General features: G+C 47.2%; 1 protein-coding gene across 1 annotated transcript; it reads right to left on the minus strand.

Annotated features, from left to right (window-relative positions):
- Positions 1–6,595: 6,595 nt before the first annotated feature.
- On the minus strand, positions 6,596–15,247 carry RpL4 (ribosomal protein L4). The gene is made up of 8 exons (XM_077627675.1): positions 15,113–15,247; positions 14,304–14,553; positions 13,243–13,541; positions 10,105–10,234; positions 8,570–8,726; positions 8,282–8,365; positions 8,039–8,198; positions 6,596–6,834 (listed from the first exon to the last, which is right to left on the minus strand). Exons 1-8 carry the CDS (start codon positions 15,113–15,115, stop codon positions 6,634–6,636), a joined length of 1,284 nt encoding a protein of 427 aa, XP_077483801.1. The 5' UTR covers positions 15,116–15,247; the 3' UTR covers positions 6,596–6,633.
- Positions 15,248–15,386: the final 139 nt, after the last annotated feature.

Genomic DNA, 15,386 nt, shown 5'->3' on the forward strand with positions numbered 1-15,386 from the left:
GTTCAGTTATGATGTAGTTTAGTTACTGGGCGAAAAAGTGCCGTAGCATCTATATGCTTGGGGCACACACTCTGATAAAAGTGTGGAATGTGGTGCATAAAAACGAGAGTACTGACCGTAAATGCATCTAGTACTTCTCAATCAACAAGCTCCATTTCTGCCCATTCGCAATAAGGTGCATCAGCCTTTTTCTCGGCCCCCTCCCATGAGGGGAAGTATCCAAAACTGCAACACTTGTTGCCCTCTGTGAAGAGCGGCAAAGAGAATATGTAAATGTGGGTACGTCACTCCACTGGTGGGAGTCTGTGGAAGTGACTCCATGAACGCGATGTGATGGGTAGTTAGGATGCAAGAAAAGAACATGCCAAGGTATGTATACCTTTTTTGCTCTTCCTCACGGCAGGTTGTCTAATGTGACAGTATGGCAGCCCAGCCAAGCAAAAAAAAAAGTGCAATATTCTCCAAGAGCATGGAAGAGAAATGCACTCGTCCATCGCGGTGTTGCAGCTTCTTGAAGTCGACATGTAACTTCATGAGCTTATAGGATATAGACCTTATCATGTACACATGTCAAAATTCTACCTCTCTATAAACGGTTGCAAACTTGGTTTAGAGTTCGTTTTACCGTGCTATTGCCATGTGCACACAACTGTCCAGCGAGCAATATGGCAACACCTAGGGAGCGCTTATTGGTAAGTTCCGTTTTCATTTTTAGAATGGTGCATAATACTAAACTCCATTTAATGGTGCACAAGACATCAGTATGCGTGCGTGGTTGACCATGCGTAAAAGTCCCTTATTTTCTGTGGAGAAAAATTTTATATTCCGCAGGAGAAGCAATTCAGGCTTCAGAATGTGAAATTCAGTGTGAAAAAAAAAAAAATGCTGATGGTTACGCCCTGGTTAACGCTGGTCGAAAGCGAAACGCTACATCCCCCTGGCTACGTTTGTGGTCGAGTGACTGGCGGTTTACATAATAAGCATGCTGACACACACACAGTAGTAGGCTTTCTTTTTATTTGTCAAACATCTTGCTTTCTTTTAAACGACATTAACTTTGCAACCATGGCTTCTCGGTGTACGGCTAAGGCAGGATGAGGCGTATGGCAGTGAGCGTGCACACGCGCTTATATAGCCCTTGACTTCTTGCTCCTCCTCTTTTATATTACGTCAGCTACAGCAGCAACACCAGTGGCAGTTACACTAAGTGTCTCGACTTTGACCTTGGTATCGAACCTGACTACCACCAGTTATGCTCATGGTTTGACCAATATAGCTACATTCAAGGTAAAACTTGCTCGAAAAGCTGACTGCTCGAAAAGCTGGTGTAGTGAAGCTTTTTGCTTCAAAAAAATGGCTGAGGTTCAACCCGGCTGAACCAAGCAGACGAGCGAAAGCAAAGCCGGTGGTATTTATAGCGAAAAATGGTGTGACGTCATTGCTACTTCATCGCATGACGTCACATCAGGCGATGCAAATCTGCTCTAAAGGCTGGTTCACATGCAAGCGATTGAGCGTCGCAGCGAAAATTTCCAACTTGTTGGAACCTTGCCGCTCATCGCAGCGACGACTCGTTAAGAGTTTTTTCCGCCGCGGCGGCAGGATTCCCTTGCATGTGAAACAGGCTTACAGATAAAACTTTTCAGGGCAGATGAAGCAACTTTCGCCACCAGGCTTAAAAGCCGGTAGGAGAAGCCAGCTTTTCACGGACCTTCAGGAGAAGCGCGCGGTGTAGAAGTGCATAGAAGGTGGTGGTGGATGAGGGGAGAAGGCAATGTGGGCCTGAGCGGTTTGAGAACACATTATTATTGTGATATTTTTTAATTCTTGTGAGACCAAACTTCTTCCTCGCGTTATATCCTTAAAAATAAGCCAAATTTGCCATTTTTCATCGTAATGTTACACTGCGGATGCTTAAGAAAGAGAAGTTCGCAAAAAAAAAAAAAACGGGGACGAGGAGAGCACAAGGATGCCCGTCCTTGTGCTATTCTCGTTTCTGTTTTTTTTTTCACATTTCTTTTGCTTAAGTATGTACGACCGACTCGCCCGACAACGTGCACTCTTATATCTCATTATACTGATGGCCGTAACAATTGAACATAAGAAAATTTGAACCCACGCAATTCCACAAGAAAATGCTTAAATTAATACACGATTTCTAGCGGAATCGCGGGAAACTAAGGGCTTTAACCATGCGGATTTATGATAAAGTTTTAAGTTTCGGTTTCAAGACACGAACGGCGACTTTAACGTACGCGCCGCGTCACTGGTCACGCGAGGATATGGAGCAGTATCTATCTGTCTCATATATCGTTGGACACCTGAACCGCGCCGTAAGGGAAGGGATAAAGGAGGGAGTGAAAGAAGAAAGAAATGCCGTAGTGGAGGGCTTTGGAATAATTTTGACCACCTGGGGATCTTTAACGTGCACTGACATCGCGCAGCACACGGGCGCCTTAGCGTTTTACGCCTAAGGGAAGGGATAAAGGATCGAGGGAGTGAAAGAAGAAAGGGCTACCGTAGTGGAGGGCTCCAAAATAATTTTGACTACGTGGGGATCTTTAACGTGCACTGACATCGCACAGCACACGGGCGCCAATTAGAAAGCGACACATTCTTGTCTGTGAGAATGGTTGAGGTAACTCTAACGTATGCTTAGGCAGAATTAATATTGAGAGGCTTCATTTATCTCTCGGGTAGGGCAGTTTCCTCTTTTCCTGATGACAGAAGAGTTTTGTAGCGATAGCTACATTACGGTCGCATTTCGAGCCTTCAGCGTGGCTGCGCCGCCATGCTGTCACGTGGTTGGTCACTTGGTGCTGAGCAGCCGCTAACGGCGCGGCGCCGTGGCTGATCACGTGGTTAGTCACGTGACCAAGTTCCACTCGGCCAGCTGTAGCTATCGCGTCACTCCAGGTTTAACCAGAGCTAAACCACCACCAATTTTTTTTTAAAGGACAGCAGCGGTTGTCTCTGCTGCGTACGTCAGTATGATGCAAATTGATCACTCTCTTCACATTGTACTGCTGCGCGCAGGTGGTCATTGACCCAGCACCCTAACTTAACCCTATATTTGCCAATGTTCAAAAATATGAATATATATGAAATTCAATTTTTAATGCGAAAACATTACTAGTCCCATTACGATAAAAGCCGGTGGCATGTACGTGTTAGTGTGTACCCGCAGATGGTGGAACAATTAAGTCCCTGCGATGGCAAGAAAAATAGGATGACGCCATCAAGCTTCCCTATTACGCACTCAGCAAGCCGCGGGCATCGATCGCCACGTCAGACAATCTTACACATGTCGTTCGTCAACATACAAATTCGCCACTGGCCGACCTCTATGTATGTGACGCTGGTTTTGCTGACAACATTCGTTCAGTTGTTACTTTGGAGGGGCAGTTCTCTGCAGCGAACGCCAATTGAGGTGCCTGATCACCCACATGGTACCGGTGTTCGCGCATGCTATCGCGGGCGCAGTGAGCCGTTTGTCCAGTATAGGCCAATTAAGCTACATTTTAAGGGTTATGCAATTGCCAATTGTGTCCGCGCGCGCCACCAGACGCGTTCTGTGGTTCCATGGTGCAAGTACGCGCTTTCCTCGATCCTGTCGGGCAGGCTAATTGGGAGCAGAAAATGCAGGAGCCGTACTGCCGCGTAGCTCGATTTCTTAAGATGGTGAGAAAAATACGGGTGCAGGGTACGTATTGTAGTACTGTGCCTTCTTTTTCACTTTGGGAAGGACGTCATACAGTGAATACCGACATTGCTGGCCGTCGGGACGAGAGCCACCCACCCTATACGTCTTGCTTTACATCGTGTAGCTCGTTTAAAGGAACGTGAAAACCTCGTCCGTGGCGAATTCAGTAAGTAATGCTACGCAGAAATTAATGTTTGACCGCAGAATGCCGCGAATACAAAGAAAGAAGGAACAGTACGACGTACTCCCAGCTAGTTTCGCCGCATTTGTGCGGCGCTGGCGGCCGCGCGTCTCCCAACCGCTGTCATGCCCTTTCCGCCGCGGCGGGTGCGCGCGTCGCGCCGGAACTATAGTTACTTCTGCACGGTGCCTATATAATCTCTGCGCCTTGTTTTCATGCGCTATAACCCTTACGCCAGCCTGCTGCAAAAGCCGGAGTGACAGCGAACAAAGGAGCGGTTAAAATATCACTTTGCATGCCGCGCGCATATGACCTTTTGATGAGCTGTTCGGCTGCCGAAACCGAAAGAGCACGAGAGAATATATTGAGGTATAAATTCTACAGGACAGGCGAAATCCACAAGATGATTTATGTCGACGAATTTCTAACAAATCATTAAAGAGGAATACACGACCAAAATTTGGTGTATGTACTGCTTCCCTAGCTGTCCTGTACCCACCCTCGATCGTGCTCCCTGTGAGAAAGTGTTGTTGAAGGCAACGCTCTTTGGCACGTTAAGAGCTTTTAAGAAGAACAAACATTATGAGAGAACATTTCTTATTGTGTATATAGTTTGTGTATATTACCTCTCCCCCTATCCTCTCTTACTGTCCCCTCAACTCTTTAATTTCATTTTCTCCATTCTGTCTGCTATCCTTTATTTCCGCTGCCCCAGCTCAGCATAGGTGCTTCAGTAATAATGGCTGATGCCGGGGCTAGCGAAAATATTTCCCTTCCTTTTTATTATTACTTTAATAAAACCACTTACTACTACTACTATAACATCAAAGGCTCCCGCTGAAGGACAGATTATCGAAACCCGCAGAGTGAGCTCGCAGCTTAATGAAACGAGACGCTTTGCATTACAGTGAAGCGTATGTTGTAAGCGGGCTTGACTCTGTATACCTGCAACTGCATTTTCAAGAAATTTAAAACATAACAGAGACAGTGCCTCGGATATAGCCCCCTGCTTCGCAGACGTCTACAGTCATGGACAAAAGTTTGCGGAACAAAATTCATTTCTGCGTTGCCTCGCCGATCAGTCAGCTGGTATTTTTCTGCAAGATGGAGCGCGCATGTACCCACGTGCTGAATAATTGCCTTGCTTTGCCCGACCGCACCGAAATATTTTTTCCCCCGCAAAGCTTTGTACATGACCTTACATTAGCTGGTCAGCCCTGTCTATCAACGCATTTGCACGTTCTTTGTCAATTGCGTTTATTGAGGTGCCATGCCGCTACATGGGGCTCTTTTCATTACATTGAAGGGCTAGTTTATGCATATTTTTACAATGCACGATCAGTATGCAGTTCGCAATTACCCCTTGACGCACAGCGTGACTTTTCAAACTTTATTTTTCGAGACTTCGAGCTTTTTTCGCGAAGTCAGTGATGGCGGCGACATTTTACTCACTGCTGGACAGAATGGTGCGGCAACTTTATGCCTAGAAAAAATGATCGTTGCGGGAACGGTTGCGGATGATGGAAGTAATTAATTGGACAGAAGTGTGTCTAAGGCTGAAATTTCGTGAGCGGCGTGGAAGTGTGCGCCGAGCGTGAATTCCTGAAGTTCTTGAGCCATTCATGCTATTGTTGCGAAACAAGGGGTACTAAATATATGCACACAAACTTTCAGATTTTTTTCAACTTTAGAACCGCGCCGCCGTGGTGGCTCGCTGGTTATATATAGTGCTGGGCTGTTCACCCGAAGGACGCAGGTTCAACCCCGGCCGCGGCGGTCTCATTTCGATGGCGGCGAAATGCTAAAGGCCCGTGCACGGTACGTGCGATGTCAGTACACGTTGAATCCCAGGTGGTCGAAATTATCCGGAGCCCTGCACTACGGCGTCCCTCATAGCGAGTCGCTTTGAAACGTTCGGTTTCAGAACACAATGCTTGTCTGAAAGCGGTATGCAGAATTTTTTTACTTCGAGGTGAAGAGTTTACCGTATATTGTGCACAAACAAGGAGACAACATACTGTATTTTGCTGGATGTTACTAGGCTCCCCCCCCTCCTCGGGATGCCGCGTTGCGGCGGCCAGCAGTGGGAGGAAAATGGAGATCAAAAGGTGATGAAACAGCGCTCCTGCCTTCCATACTCGCTCGTGACCGGTTGACTAGCGGCAAACCGAATGCCGACCCCTAACGGTCCTGTAGTTTCGGATTCCGGCGTGACGCGCGCTCCGGATGTCAGCTCGTCAGGGAAAGCAACCGTCAACACACGCGTTACAATTTTTTTTTTTTGGGGGGGGGGAGGGTACTGCATCCTGCCGGGAACGGGCACGAGGTGTGTACTACCCGCGACTCGGTCGAAACTACCTATTAGATCCCACTACGGAGGAAGGAAAGCATACAGGAGGGGGCCTCGTAACTATCTTCTTAATTCTTTCCTTCTTCCATGAATCCCGCTAACAAAGCATGCAACCAAATTAGTATATACTTGTACTACTCGCAAAGCATAACTTCGAATTGTGTATTGGTTCCATTTTTTGCCAACCAAACACTAAATGAACCTCGCAGACTGATTATAACTGCATTCAAAAGGCAGAGGGCCTAGCCACAAATCTCACCTGAGAACTCGTAACTGCTCCTTCCTGCAATCCATGGATAAAAAAAAAGGCGACATTTCTCAGCTGGAGTAGTCAAAGACGGTAGACACAAACACTGCAAAATGCGCAGGGACCCTTTATTTTATTTGAAGCAAGGCAGTTTACTTCTTGGCCGCTGCTGTCTTGGCGGATGCCTTGGCTGGACCTTTGCCCTTGCCCTTTCCACCGGCTTTCTTGGGCTTCTCAGCGACAGGGTCCTTGGCCTTGCCACCCTTTTTCTTGATCGCAGCTGCCCGGCGATCTTCAAACGATTTCTTCAGGGCAAGCTGCCATGGCTTCAGCTTGCTCTCATCCAGCTTCACCTGTGGAGAGATCAGTTTCTGCTCTGAATCACATTCTTCAGCCAAATGAGCCACACAGGTGAGATTTGGTTGCCTTGGAACAACCAACTGCATAATGGGTGCAAGTGAATGGGGAAAGGCCTGAAAAGGTGTTGGAGCCTCACAACGAATTCTTGAAAACCTAAACATGTCTTCAATAGAAAACATGCTCCTGATTGGCCCTGAACAGAACAGTTCCTGCTGTTTGAGACCTTCGGGACATTACAATTACTCCTAGCATGGCATGATTAATAGGCTTGCGAAAATGGTGATCCCTTTGGTTTGGAGTGAATTCAAAGCAAATAGTAATTATCTTCAAATAATTTTTAAGTGGCAATTTTGAATACTTCTCTGGCACACGTTAAAAATATGTTGAACAGCAAAATAGGCATTAAAAAAAAACGCACAAGGCCATTACATGAAAAAAAAAAAAAAGTGCATCTAAGCTTTGCCAGACACTGAGGCTGTGTTGACCTTCTGCAATAAATGGCCATGGGAAATATAGGGAGTCAACCTACACACGGAGCTGACGTACTTGTGGGATGTAAGACCTATTTGGGGGGCCTCCAACCACTGGTCTTCATGGCGATTGCGTCGTCGCAGAGCTGTTGCATTTAAGCGGTGACCCCATGAACAACTGCTAGGCATACGCACCGCGCACGTGCCTGTGCCACGCCCATTTGCATGTGCCTTGTGCTAGTTAGCTCAAAAATGTCCTGCGTCCTCCAACTGATGCACGCTGCGGTGCATCCGTGGTAGAGATCTGGGTGCCGTGAATGCGGAGACCAGCTCCGGAATACATGTGAGCGTACAGGCACGCAGCACATATGCCTGTGAAATGATGAAATTGGGGCTTTGGCTGGGCACGTGCCGCAATGCTATCCTGGAAGGGGTATGCTTAACCGAAACCTCAAACATTTCAGAAACATCTTTCGCTAGAGCCTTCGAATGGGAAAACACTTTTATCAAATCGAATATTCGCGCAAGCCTAGTAAACTACCAATTACGTCCACCCAAACATAGCCGCGTGGTACATTAGAAAGCTCTTTACAGTTCAAAAATTTGTCACTGTCCAAACCACAAACCCAGAACCGCCACCTGAGCAATGAAGCAGCCCTACCAAACTAACCAGGATAGCTAGCACAGCCTTAATTAGACCAACACTGAAATAGAAAAACACACTTACACCCTTCTTTTCGGCAATCAGAAGCTGCCTCTTGAGCTTGCGCTTCTGGTTCAGGAGCACTGCAGCCCGGCGAGTAACAGCCGCATATGGGTTGAGCCTCAGCATGGCATTGATGTTCTTCAACGGGTTCTTCTTCTGTGTGCGACGTGCAACACGCCTCCTGCACATGACACCACAAATGACATCATGGCACCCATATCCAAGAATACGTGCAGGGGAGTAATATACGGCAAGTAAACTCACTGTGGTGCCCTCAGAAGGTGACGGATTTCTTCGCTCTTCAAGATGCGGTTGATATCAGAGTTCGTCATCTGGGGCTTGGGCAGGCTGCAAAGAATAAAATATTTGTGGCTGAATTGAGCATAACACTATCCAAAAAAAACATGCATTATTCAGTTCATTGGCTTATCACAAGTACAAGGCTGCCATAGTTGACAGAGTGAACTAGTGCAAATAACACTCAACTTTACAGCCAGCAACATAGGAGACGAAGAAAAAACAATACCAAAGCAAACCACTGCGCAAACTTACTTGAAGCACTTCTTTTCAGCCGAGGGCTTCTTATATGTGCCGTATATCTTGTCAAGCCGCCGGAAAGCAGCCTCGGTCCAAATGACGAAGCGACCCACATGACCACCCGGCGCCACCTTCAGCAGGTTAAGCTGATCCACGCGCAGCGTGTCAACACCTGCACAGCAACGTACCAGACATTCGGAAACATACTGTCCAAGAAAATACAACTACGCCTTTCTGAATTAGGCCTGAAATACAAACATAACTGAGCCCAACTGCTGTCATGCGGCACCATCAAAGTTAACAAAAAAAGCCAGGCTGGACACCATGCATGCTGAATCACCTGTTCTTGTATCCGTTGTCAATATACTGCTTTCCCACCATGCTCTTGAACACGTATCAACCAGCCTAATTACACGGTTGTAAACAAAAAACTTTTTGCCCTTATATGCAATGTTCATGGGGAGAATGCAGTCGTCAAGGGGGATAGAGAGCCTTTAGAGCTGAACCCCACCCCCACACACACACCCTTCATTTTCCGAGAATACTTTGCACAAATGTGCAGGAGGTTAGCAATGTTATAGTGGCCTAAAGTTGCCTGTAGAGTTGAATGTGATGGCTTCTAACTCTGTGGAACAAGGTGAAGCCATTTTCTGAATGTGACATTAAACACAATATGACACTTCATCATCAATTCTAACATCCAAAAGAAAACATCGCTGAACTATAAAAAAATTTACAGCAACTGTGAAAAATGTGATGTTCCAAAATGCTCGGCATGCTTCCGCTTTTTAGAGAGTTGTGTGTGTGAGTGGTTTGGGACGGGGAGGTAGGTGAAGGCAAGTGTGTGAATACGTGTTCGTGCACGTTTTCGTGCTTTATGGCTATTCTGTCTTTTTTTTAGTTGGGTGCGTTGTCAAAGGTAGGTGTTTTCTGGCATGCATGCGAGTCGCAACAAGAGTCATCGAGAGCACCCGCACATTTTGTTTACTTGCAACATCACTTTAGGTGCTCTGCCCTCTTTTTCTAAAAAAAAAAAAAAAAAAAAAGGGGGGGGGGGGGGGGCAGGCAGAGTGGAGGACAACTGAAACAAAAAGTAACTAACTTAACACAAAAAATGTTAACTTAAGTATGTTACCATTACTGTTCCGAAATGGTAACGAGTATGTTACTAAGTTACCGGAAAAGGTAACGTGTTACCGCCAACACTGCGAACAGATAAATGTGCAGTCTTGTCAAAGTAGCTAGTGAAAATGCCTCCACATTACCCATTTTCTACACCTTTGCATTTCAACACCAGCATCCAAAAATACATGCTCAGTCCAATTATCTCATCTGGTTTGACCAAAAATGGTCTCTGAAATTAGACATAAGGTTGCCTGTTGCTTGTCTACATTAACAGGGTGCATCAGCAAACACAGCCACAAATTTACAAAAATCCATAGAATGCACTTATCAAGCCCCGCCATGATGTTAATTCTTTTCAATGACACTCAACATTCTTACAACACGACTGAAAAGGAACTATGCTCTTGAGTGATGACAACACTGACCAGGAATGTTCCTGAAAGCACGTGTCAGTCCGTGATCCGCTTCGTAGATAACGAGGGGACCCAGCCTCTGGATGCGCCTGCGGTTCCTCATCTTTCCCTTGCCAGCACGCAGCCGACGAGACTTGTAGACCTGGCACAAGCAAGCAGAGCAAGCAGCACGTGTCAATTTTATGCCTCAAACTTTCACACAGCTAACAGTGCGTAAGAGGCACCTCGGCATTCATACAGTTCTCAACAGTTTTAACTCCCATATCCAGGGACTGCATCAGCGGTGTCTTCTGTGGAATCCATTTGACCCCGAACCTCTTTCCTTCATATAACCATCACAATAAAAGAAATAAACTCACAGGACAGTTACAACTATATAATGAGAGATTCAGCGATAGCTGTTTAGGCGTTTATTCACGCGACCACTGGTGCAATGGTCAAGTGACGCACCCCTGCACAGGCACGCGGCTGTTTCAAACAGAACCACCCGTAGGCTTATGCGACCTATTACATCAAATGTTCACTGTTTGTACAATTTCATGTGCGCTGATTACAAAACTGCAAATGGTTTCTTCCTGCTGCAGACAGTTTTAGATTTATCATGGAAAGCCTTTTGTTTGAAGCTTCGTGGAGAAAATTTCTATTAATAGATAATCTAGAGTCACCAAGGAGGGTAATAAGGCATAAATGAGCATTCTAGGGCAACTTGAACGAAAGTTACAGCTGGTCAAACTTGACAGAGAAAAAGCTCATTTTGATGACTGAGACAAAGGATTTTTGAAAACTTTCCTAAGAAAGCAGTGGTTTAAAGTTAGCATTACTGCACAACCTGTGCATTTATCTTTCTGGCACAAAAAGAATTGTGGTAAAAGCCGACAGTCGCAGATCTATTTTTTCAGTCTCGAAGGGAACCGAAGAATGGTCCGAATAATTGAACAGTTCAAAAATCGGTGAAAAGAAAAAACTTTATTGAGACGAAGTCGGCTTAAAAATGTCACTGATTTTACCTTGCGGAAAATTTCTCTTGCTGGCGACGATGTGCGCCTGTATTTACGCCAAAGTTGTGCTTTCACTGTACACGCTAGACAGCAAGGTCACAGCATTTATTTGAATACTTCCCACGTTTCTTTGACAGACCCGGCGGCACCAGCGGGGCCATGTTGTCCACAACCTGAGAGCGCACCACAGCGCTCGTCAAACACACGCAAAGACAAGGCACTTTTTGTTCAAAGCGGTGGAACCGTCGGACGCAGTCACAAACCGGCGAACGGATGTAACTTCGTGAAGACTGAGTGCCACTCAGTCGACGTGATCAGAGAGACCCAGGAGACGAGAAACGGTGAATGGCGAACGTATGAGACCCGCCAAGTGGCTCAGCGGTTAGGGCGCTCGGCTACTGATCCGGAGTACCCGGGTTCGAACCCGACCTCGGTGGCCACGTTTAGATGGAGGCGAAACGCAAATGCGCCCCTGTGCTGTGGTCGACATTATTCTGGAGCCCTCCACTACGGCACCTCTTTCTTCTCTCAGTCCATCCTTTATCCCTTCCCTTACGGGCGGTTCAGGTGTCTGCCGAGATGCGAGATAGGTACTGCGCAATTTTCTTCCCCCAACAACCAATTTTCAACGTATGGGACAAGCGATAACTGCCCGCAACGTCGGCGATAAAAGCAAGTTGACGGCGATGACAACCTCGAAGTGCAAGAGATCGCAGGTACTTCTACTGGCAAAAATGAGGTACCGAAAGTATGTCAAGCCAATACAACTGCAATGTAAATCCACCTGAATCCAAGATGGCGCCTCTTGTGCCGACGAAAAGCCGATAAGACGGCTGATTTTGGACAGCAGGCGACTGAAATTAGTCCGAAGAATCGAAATTTTGAACTTTCGTAGTCCGAAATATCCGTCGCGAATATGTATAAGCTTCTATGGGGAGACTGACGGTGCCTCATCGAGGCCAAGTCCGGATTACCCGTCGGATACTGTACAGAACTGGAGATACCGCCCCTCCAAAATTCTGAATGCGACAAAAATGCAGTTCTGAGAAATCAGGGAATAAGCTTTTGGCATACTCTTGCAGTACCAAGGCTAACCAGAAATCGCTGAACTGAGTTCTGGCTGGCTTCCGATGAGGAGGCTCTATTTTCCGTCGACATAACTGCACTTGCAACAAGGAAATTGCCAGCGAACAGCTGGCATGGTGTGGAGGCTCGAACCCGACACGAGCGCCTTTGCACTGCGGCCTCCCTGAAGTTGCGGTGCGCAACTGTATCCCACAACGGCCTTTGATCGCAGTCAGCCCCTAAAAAAACTATACGTGCTCTTTGCTGATCTTGCCCCTCAAAACATTCAGAAGCATGTTTATTTCGTCAAGGTTTTCGATTCCACGTGTTGCGGGATGCCGTTACGCGACCGCCGCGCCACCAGCTTTATCGGAAATCTTGATCTATTGCACCGTTGCTGGCTGTCAATGAAAGCTGCTTAGTTGGCATTTCTTCACAGTAATGATTAAGCTATCTGTAAGTGGCATGAATCGTCCTGGTCACTCCTTGCTGGAGCTCCAGGCACCGCCGGTGACGGCGTTATCGGGGCATCGCAAAGCGTCGGCGATTCATCGCTGATTGTAACACGCTTCGGATCTCTACCTTTCGCTCCCTCAGGATGTGTGTTCAGTCCTGTCGCGCTAAGCACCTCCAGTTACGGCGTTATCGGACCATCGCGAAGTGTCGTTGCTGATTGTAGAAACCAGGATGCGACGATGCAGCATACATAGCGCGCTTTGGTGGATCTCTACCTTTCTCTCATTTTCAGTGCTTTTAGCCTTAGACTTGATCAAATCATGATATTTCGCACTTCGTGGCCGACGAACCTCACTTCCCCGTGGCAGTGGGACGGCGTGAACTCAAAAGGGCGCCAGGCTGCAAGCGGTCGGTGCCGCCAACCAACCAAAAGTCGCCATTTTGGTCACGTGATTTGGAAAACCAACAGCAGCACACGTTTTGCCAAATTTTGTTCCTTTGTTTACCACTTCCAGGGCTTGCGCATGGTTGCCAACCGGAATATGGGAATAGCCTGAATCGCACCCTTTCAAAAGAAAAAAAAAAACAAAACAAATCTAACCGGGGCACAAGAAAGAAGACATGGCCTTACCTTCTCCACATCGGTCCATGCCTTAATCTTCTTGAGGAACAACACAGCCTCCTTGGTCTTGGTGAGGTCCTGCACCTTGTCACTCACCACCAGGGGCACCTCGGGGATCTGCTCAATCTTGTGGCCTTTTGAGAGCACCAGACCCGGCACACCAGAGGCAGCCACTGCTGAGCAGATGGCGTAGCGCTTTTGCGCCACATTGATGTGTCGGTGCCAGCGACGGTACGTCTTGGTGGGTGCAAACATGCGGCCACCACGGCACATGTTGCCGAAGGCACCCTGGCCAGAGCGGTGAGTACCTGGAGGGAGACGAGAGAACAAAATCAATAACAAAACACAGGTGATCTGTGCAAGGAAGAAAACATGAAACCACCGGTATATTTTGACCACGGATCCAAAGTATTCAAACTGAAATTAGCATGTATAGCAAAGAATCTCGACACGTAGCTAACGGTTTGCCTTGCTGGGATAACCCTCACCGTGCTCATCATGACGTCACGAGCCTACACCTATAATGGGCTTTAATAAAAAAGCTGTGTAGTGCTGATCGAGCTCCAAAATGCACGAAGGTCTATTAAGTGTCCAATAAACATTTGAACAATTTTTAATGCAGCAAATTATGGCACAACCTAACAGCAGTGCTCGAAAGAATCTTCAGATTGCTGAATATTTGCACAGACACTTAGTTCCCGGTGTTTTCCTAGTCAATGAAATGCACATGCTCCTAACAAATCCTCACAAGCTTCACGACAGCTCCGCACAACACAGCACAGCTAAAGATGTGACAGCACACATTGAGAACATGGCCTGCAGTACTGCTATACGTTCACGGTCCGCCAGTCCCCAATGATGCATTCTTGCCAGCATGTGCCCTTATACAAGCTCTCCCGTCAGGCCACATGGGCCTAGAGCTTTAACCGCTCACAGCTCAGGTGCATAATGCAAGTGAGAATTGCACTAGGAATCCCTCATAAGCTAGAAACCGGGAGCTTGTGACTAATCATTGCGCAAAGACTGCCTGCAAGCCCTCCTAAACTACGTGGGTTGCCAATGCGACTCACCGCCACCGCGCACACGGGGAATACGGGCCACAGCGCGACCCGTGCCCCAGGACTCGGCGGACGTCTGGTGGCCGGCTTCCTTGGAGACGGCGTACGGCTGCCGGCTGTTCTTGGCCATGTTCATGTGAACGAAGTTCACGATGTCGGGCCTGATGGGCGCCTTGAACACAGCCGGCAGCGCCACAGTGGCGCCGGACAGCTCGTTCTTTTCATTGTAAACGTTGACCAGGGGTCGCGCTAAGGTATACGCCTGCAAAAAACCACATGGTGTGTGCTTAACTCAGCCGCAGAGCAACGGGGACCGAACACGATACACCCGAGGCCGCGGCCCCACGTTCGCCTGACAGTGCAACTTCACTGCGGGATCAAACCTAAACGGGAATTTTATCACCCGCTCGTATAATAAAAGAATGTCTCAATCGACAAGAACAAACCGGCACACTGATAAATCGCCTCGGAACACTTTACATGTAGACAGCTTTAGACACGTGGCGCCAGAGTGGTGTCTGCCACACGATGAAGCAGCAGAAGGCAAAGTCAACAAAAAGTGACACTGTATTATTTAAAGTTATGGCCCCTTATTTCACCGCACATATCCAAGCGCGTACGACGCGAAGCTAACCCTCGAATCATTTTCTCACATGGTTTGCGGTAACAGGCGAGAAAACTAAGCCTACTGCCGGTAGCTGACAGTATCCTATGCTTTGCAACAGTATAAAAAAATCGCGTGACAAATGACCACTCAAGCTCTCAGAACGACACAAAGCTTGTCAGCACAGTAGATCTTAGAGTAGCAGAAAATATCATACCATTTTTAACGTGGTTATATTACCGATGCCACTAATCGCCTCTGCATATGGCGACAACGGATAAAAAAAGGGCGGATCGATACACGTTCCCTACCGGAACCGGCGGCGCCGGAACTGCCGATACCGCTAGTCCGCTAGTCCTGCCGACAGAGAAAATAAACCCACAGCAAAAATTTTTTTCTAACATAAGAACTTTAAAGTTTTAATCTACTTATCGACAACTATGAAAAATTTAGTTGTATCGGTGCGGGTCTCTTGTAATAATTTAAACAAA

Source organism: Amblyomma americanum, chromosome 6, assembly GCF_052857255.1.
Source record: "Amblyomma americanum isolate KBUSLIRL-KWMA chromosome 6, ASM5285725v1, whole genome shotgun sequence".
Classification (NCBI taxonomy): domain Eukaryota; kingdom Metazoa; phylum Arthropoda; class Arachnida; order Ixodida; family Ixodidae; genus Amblyomma; species Amblyomma americanum.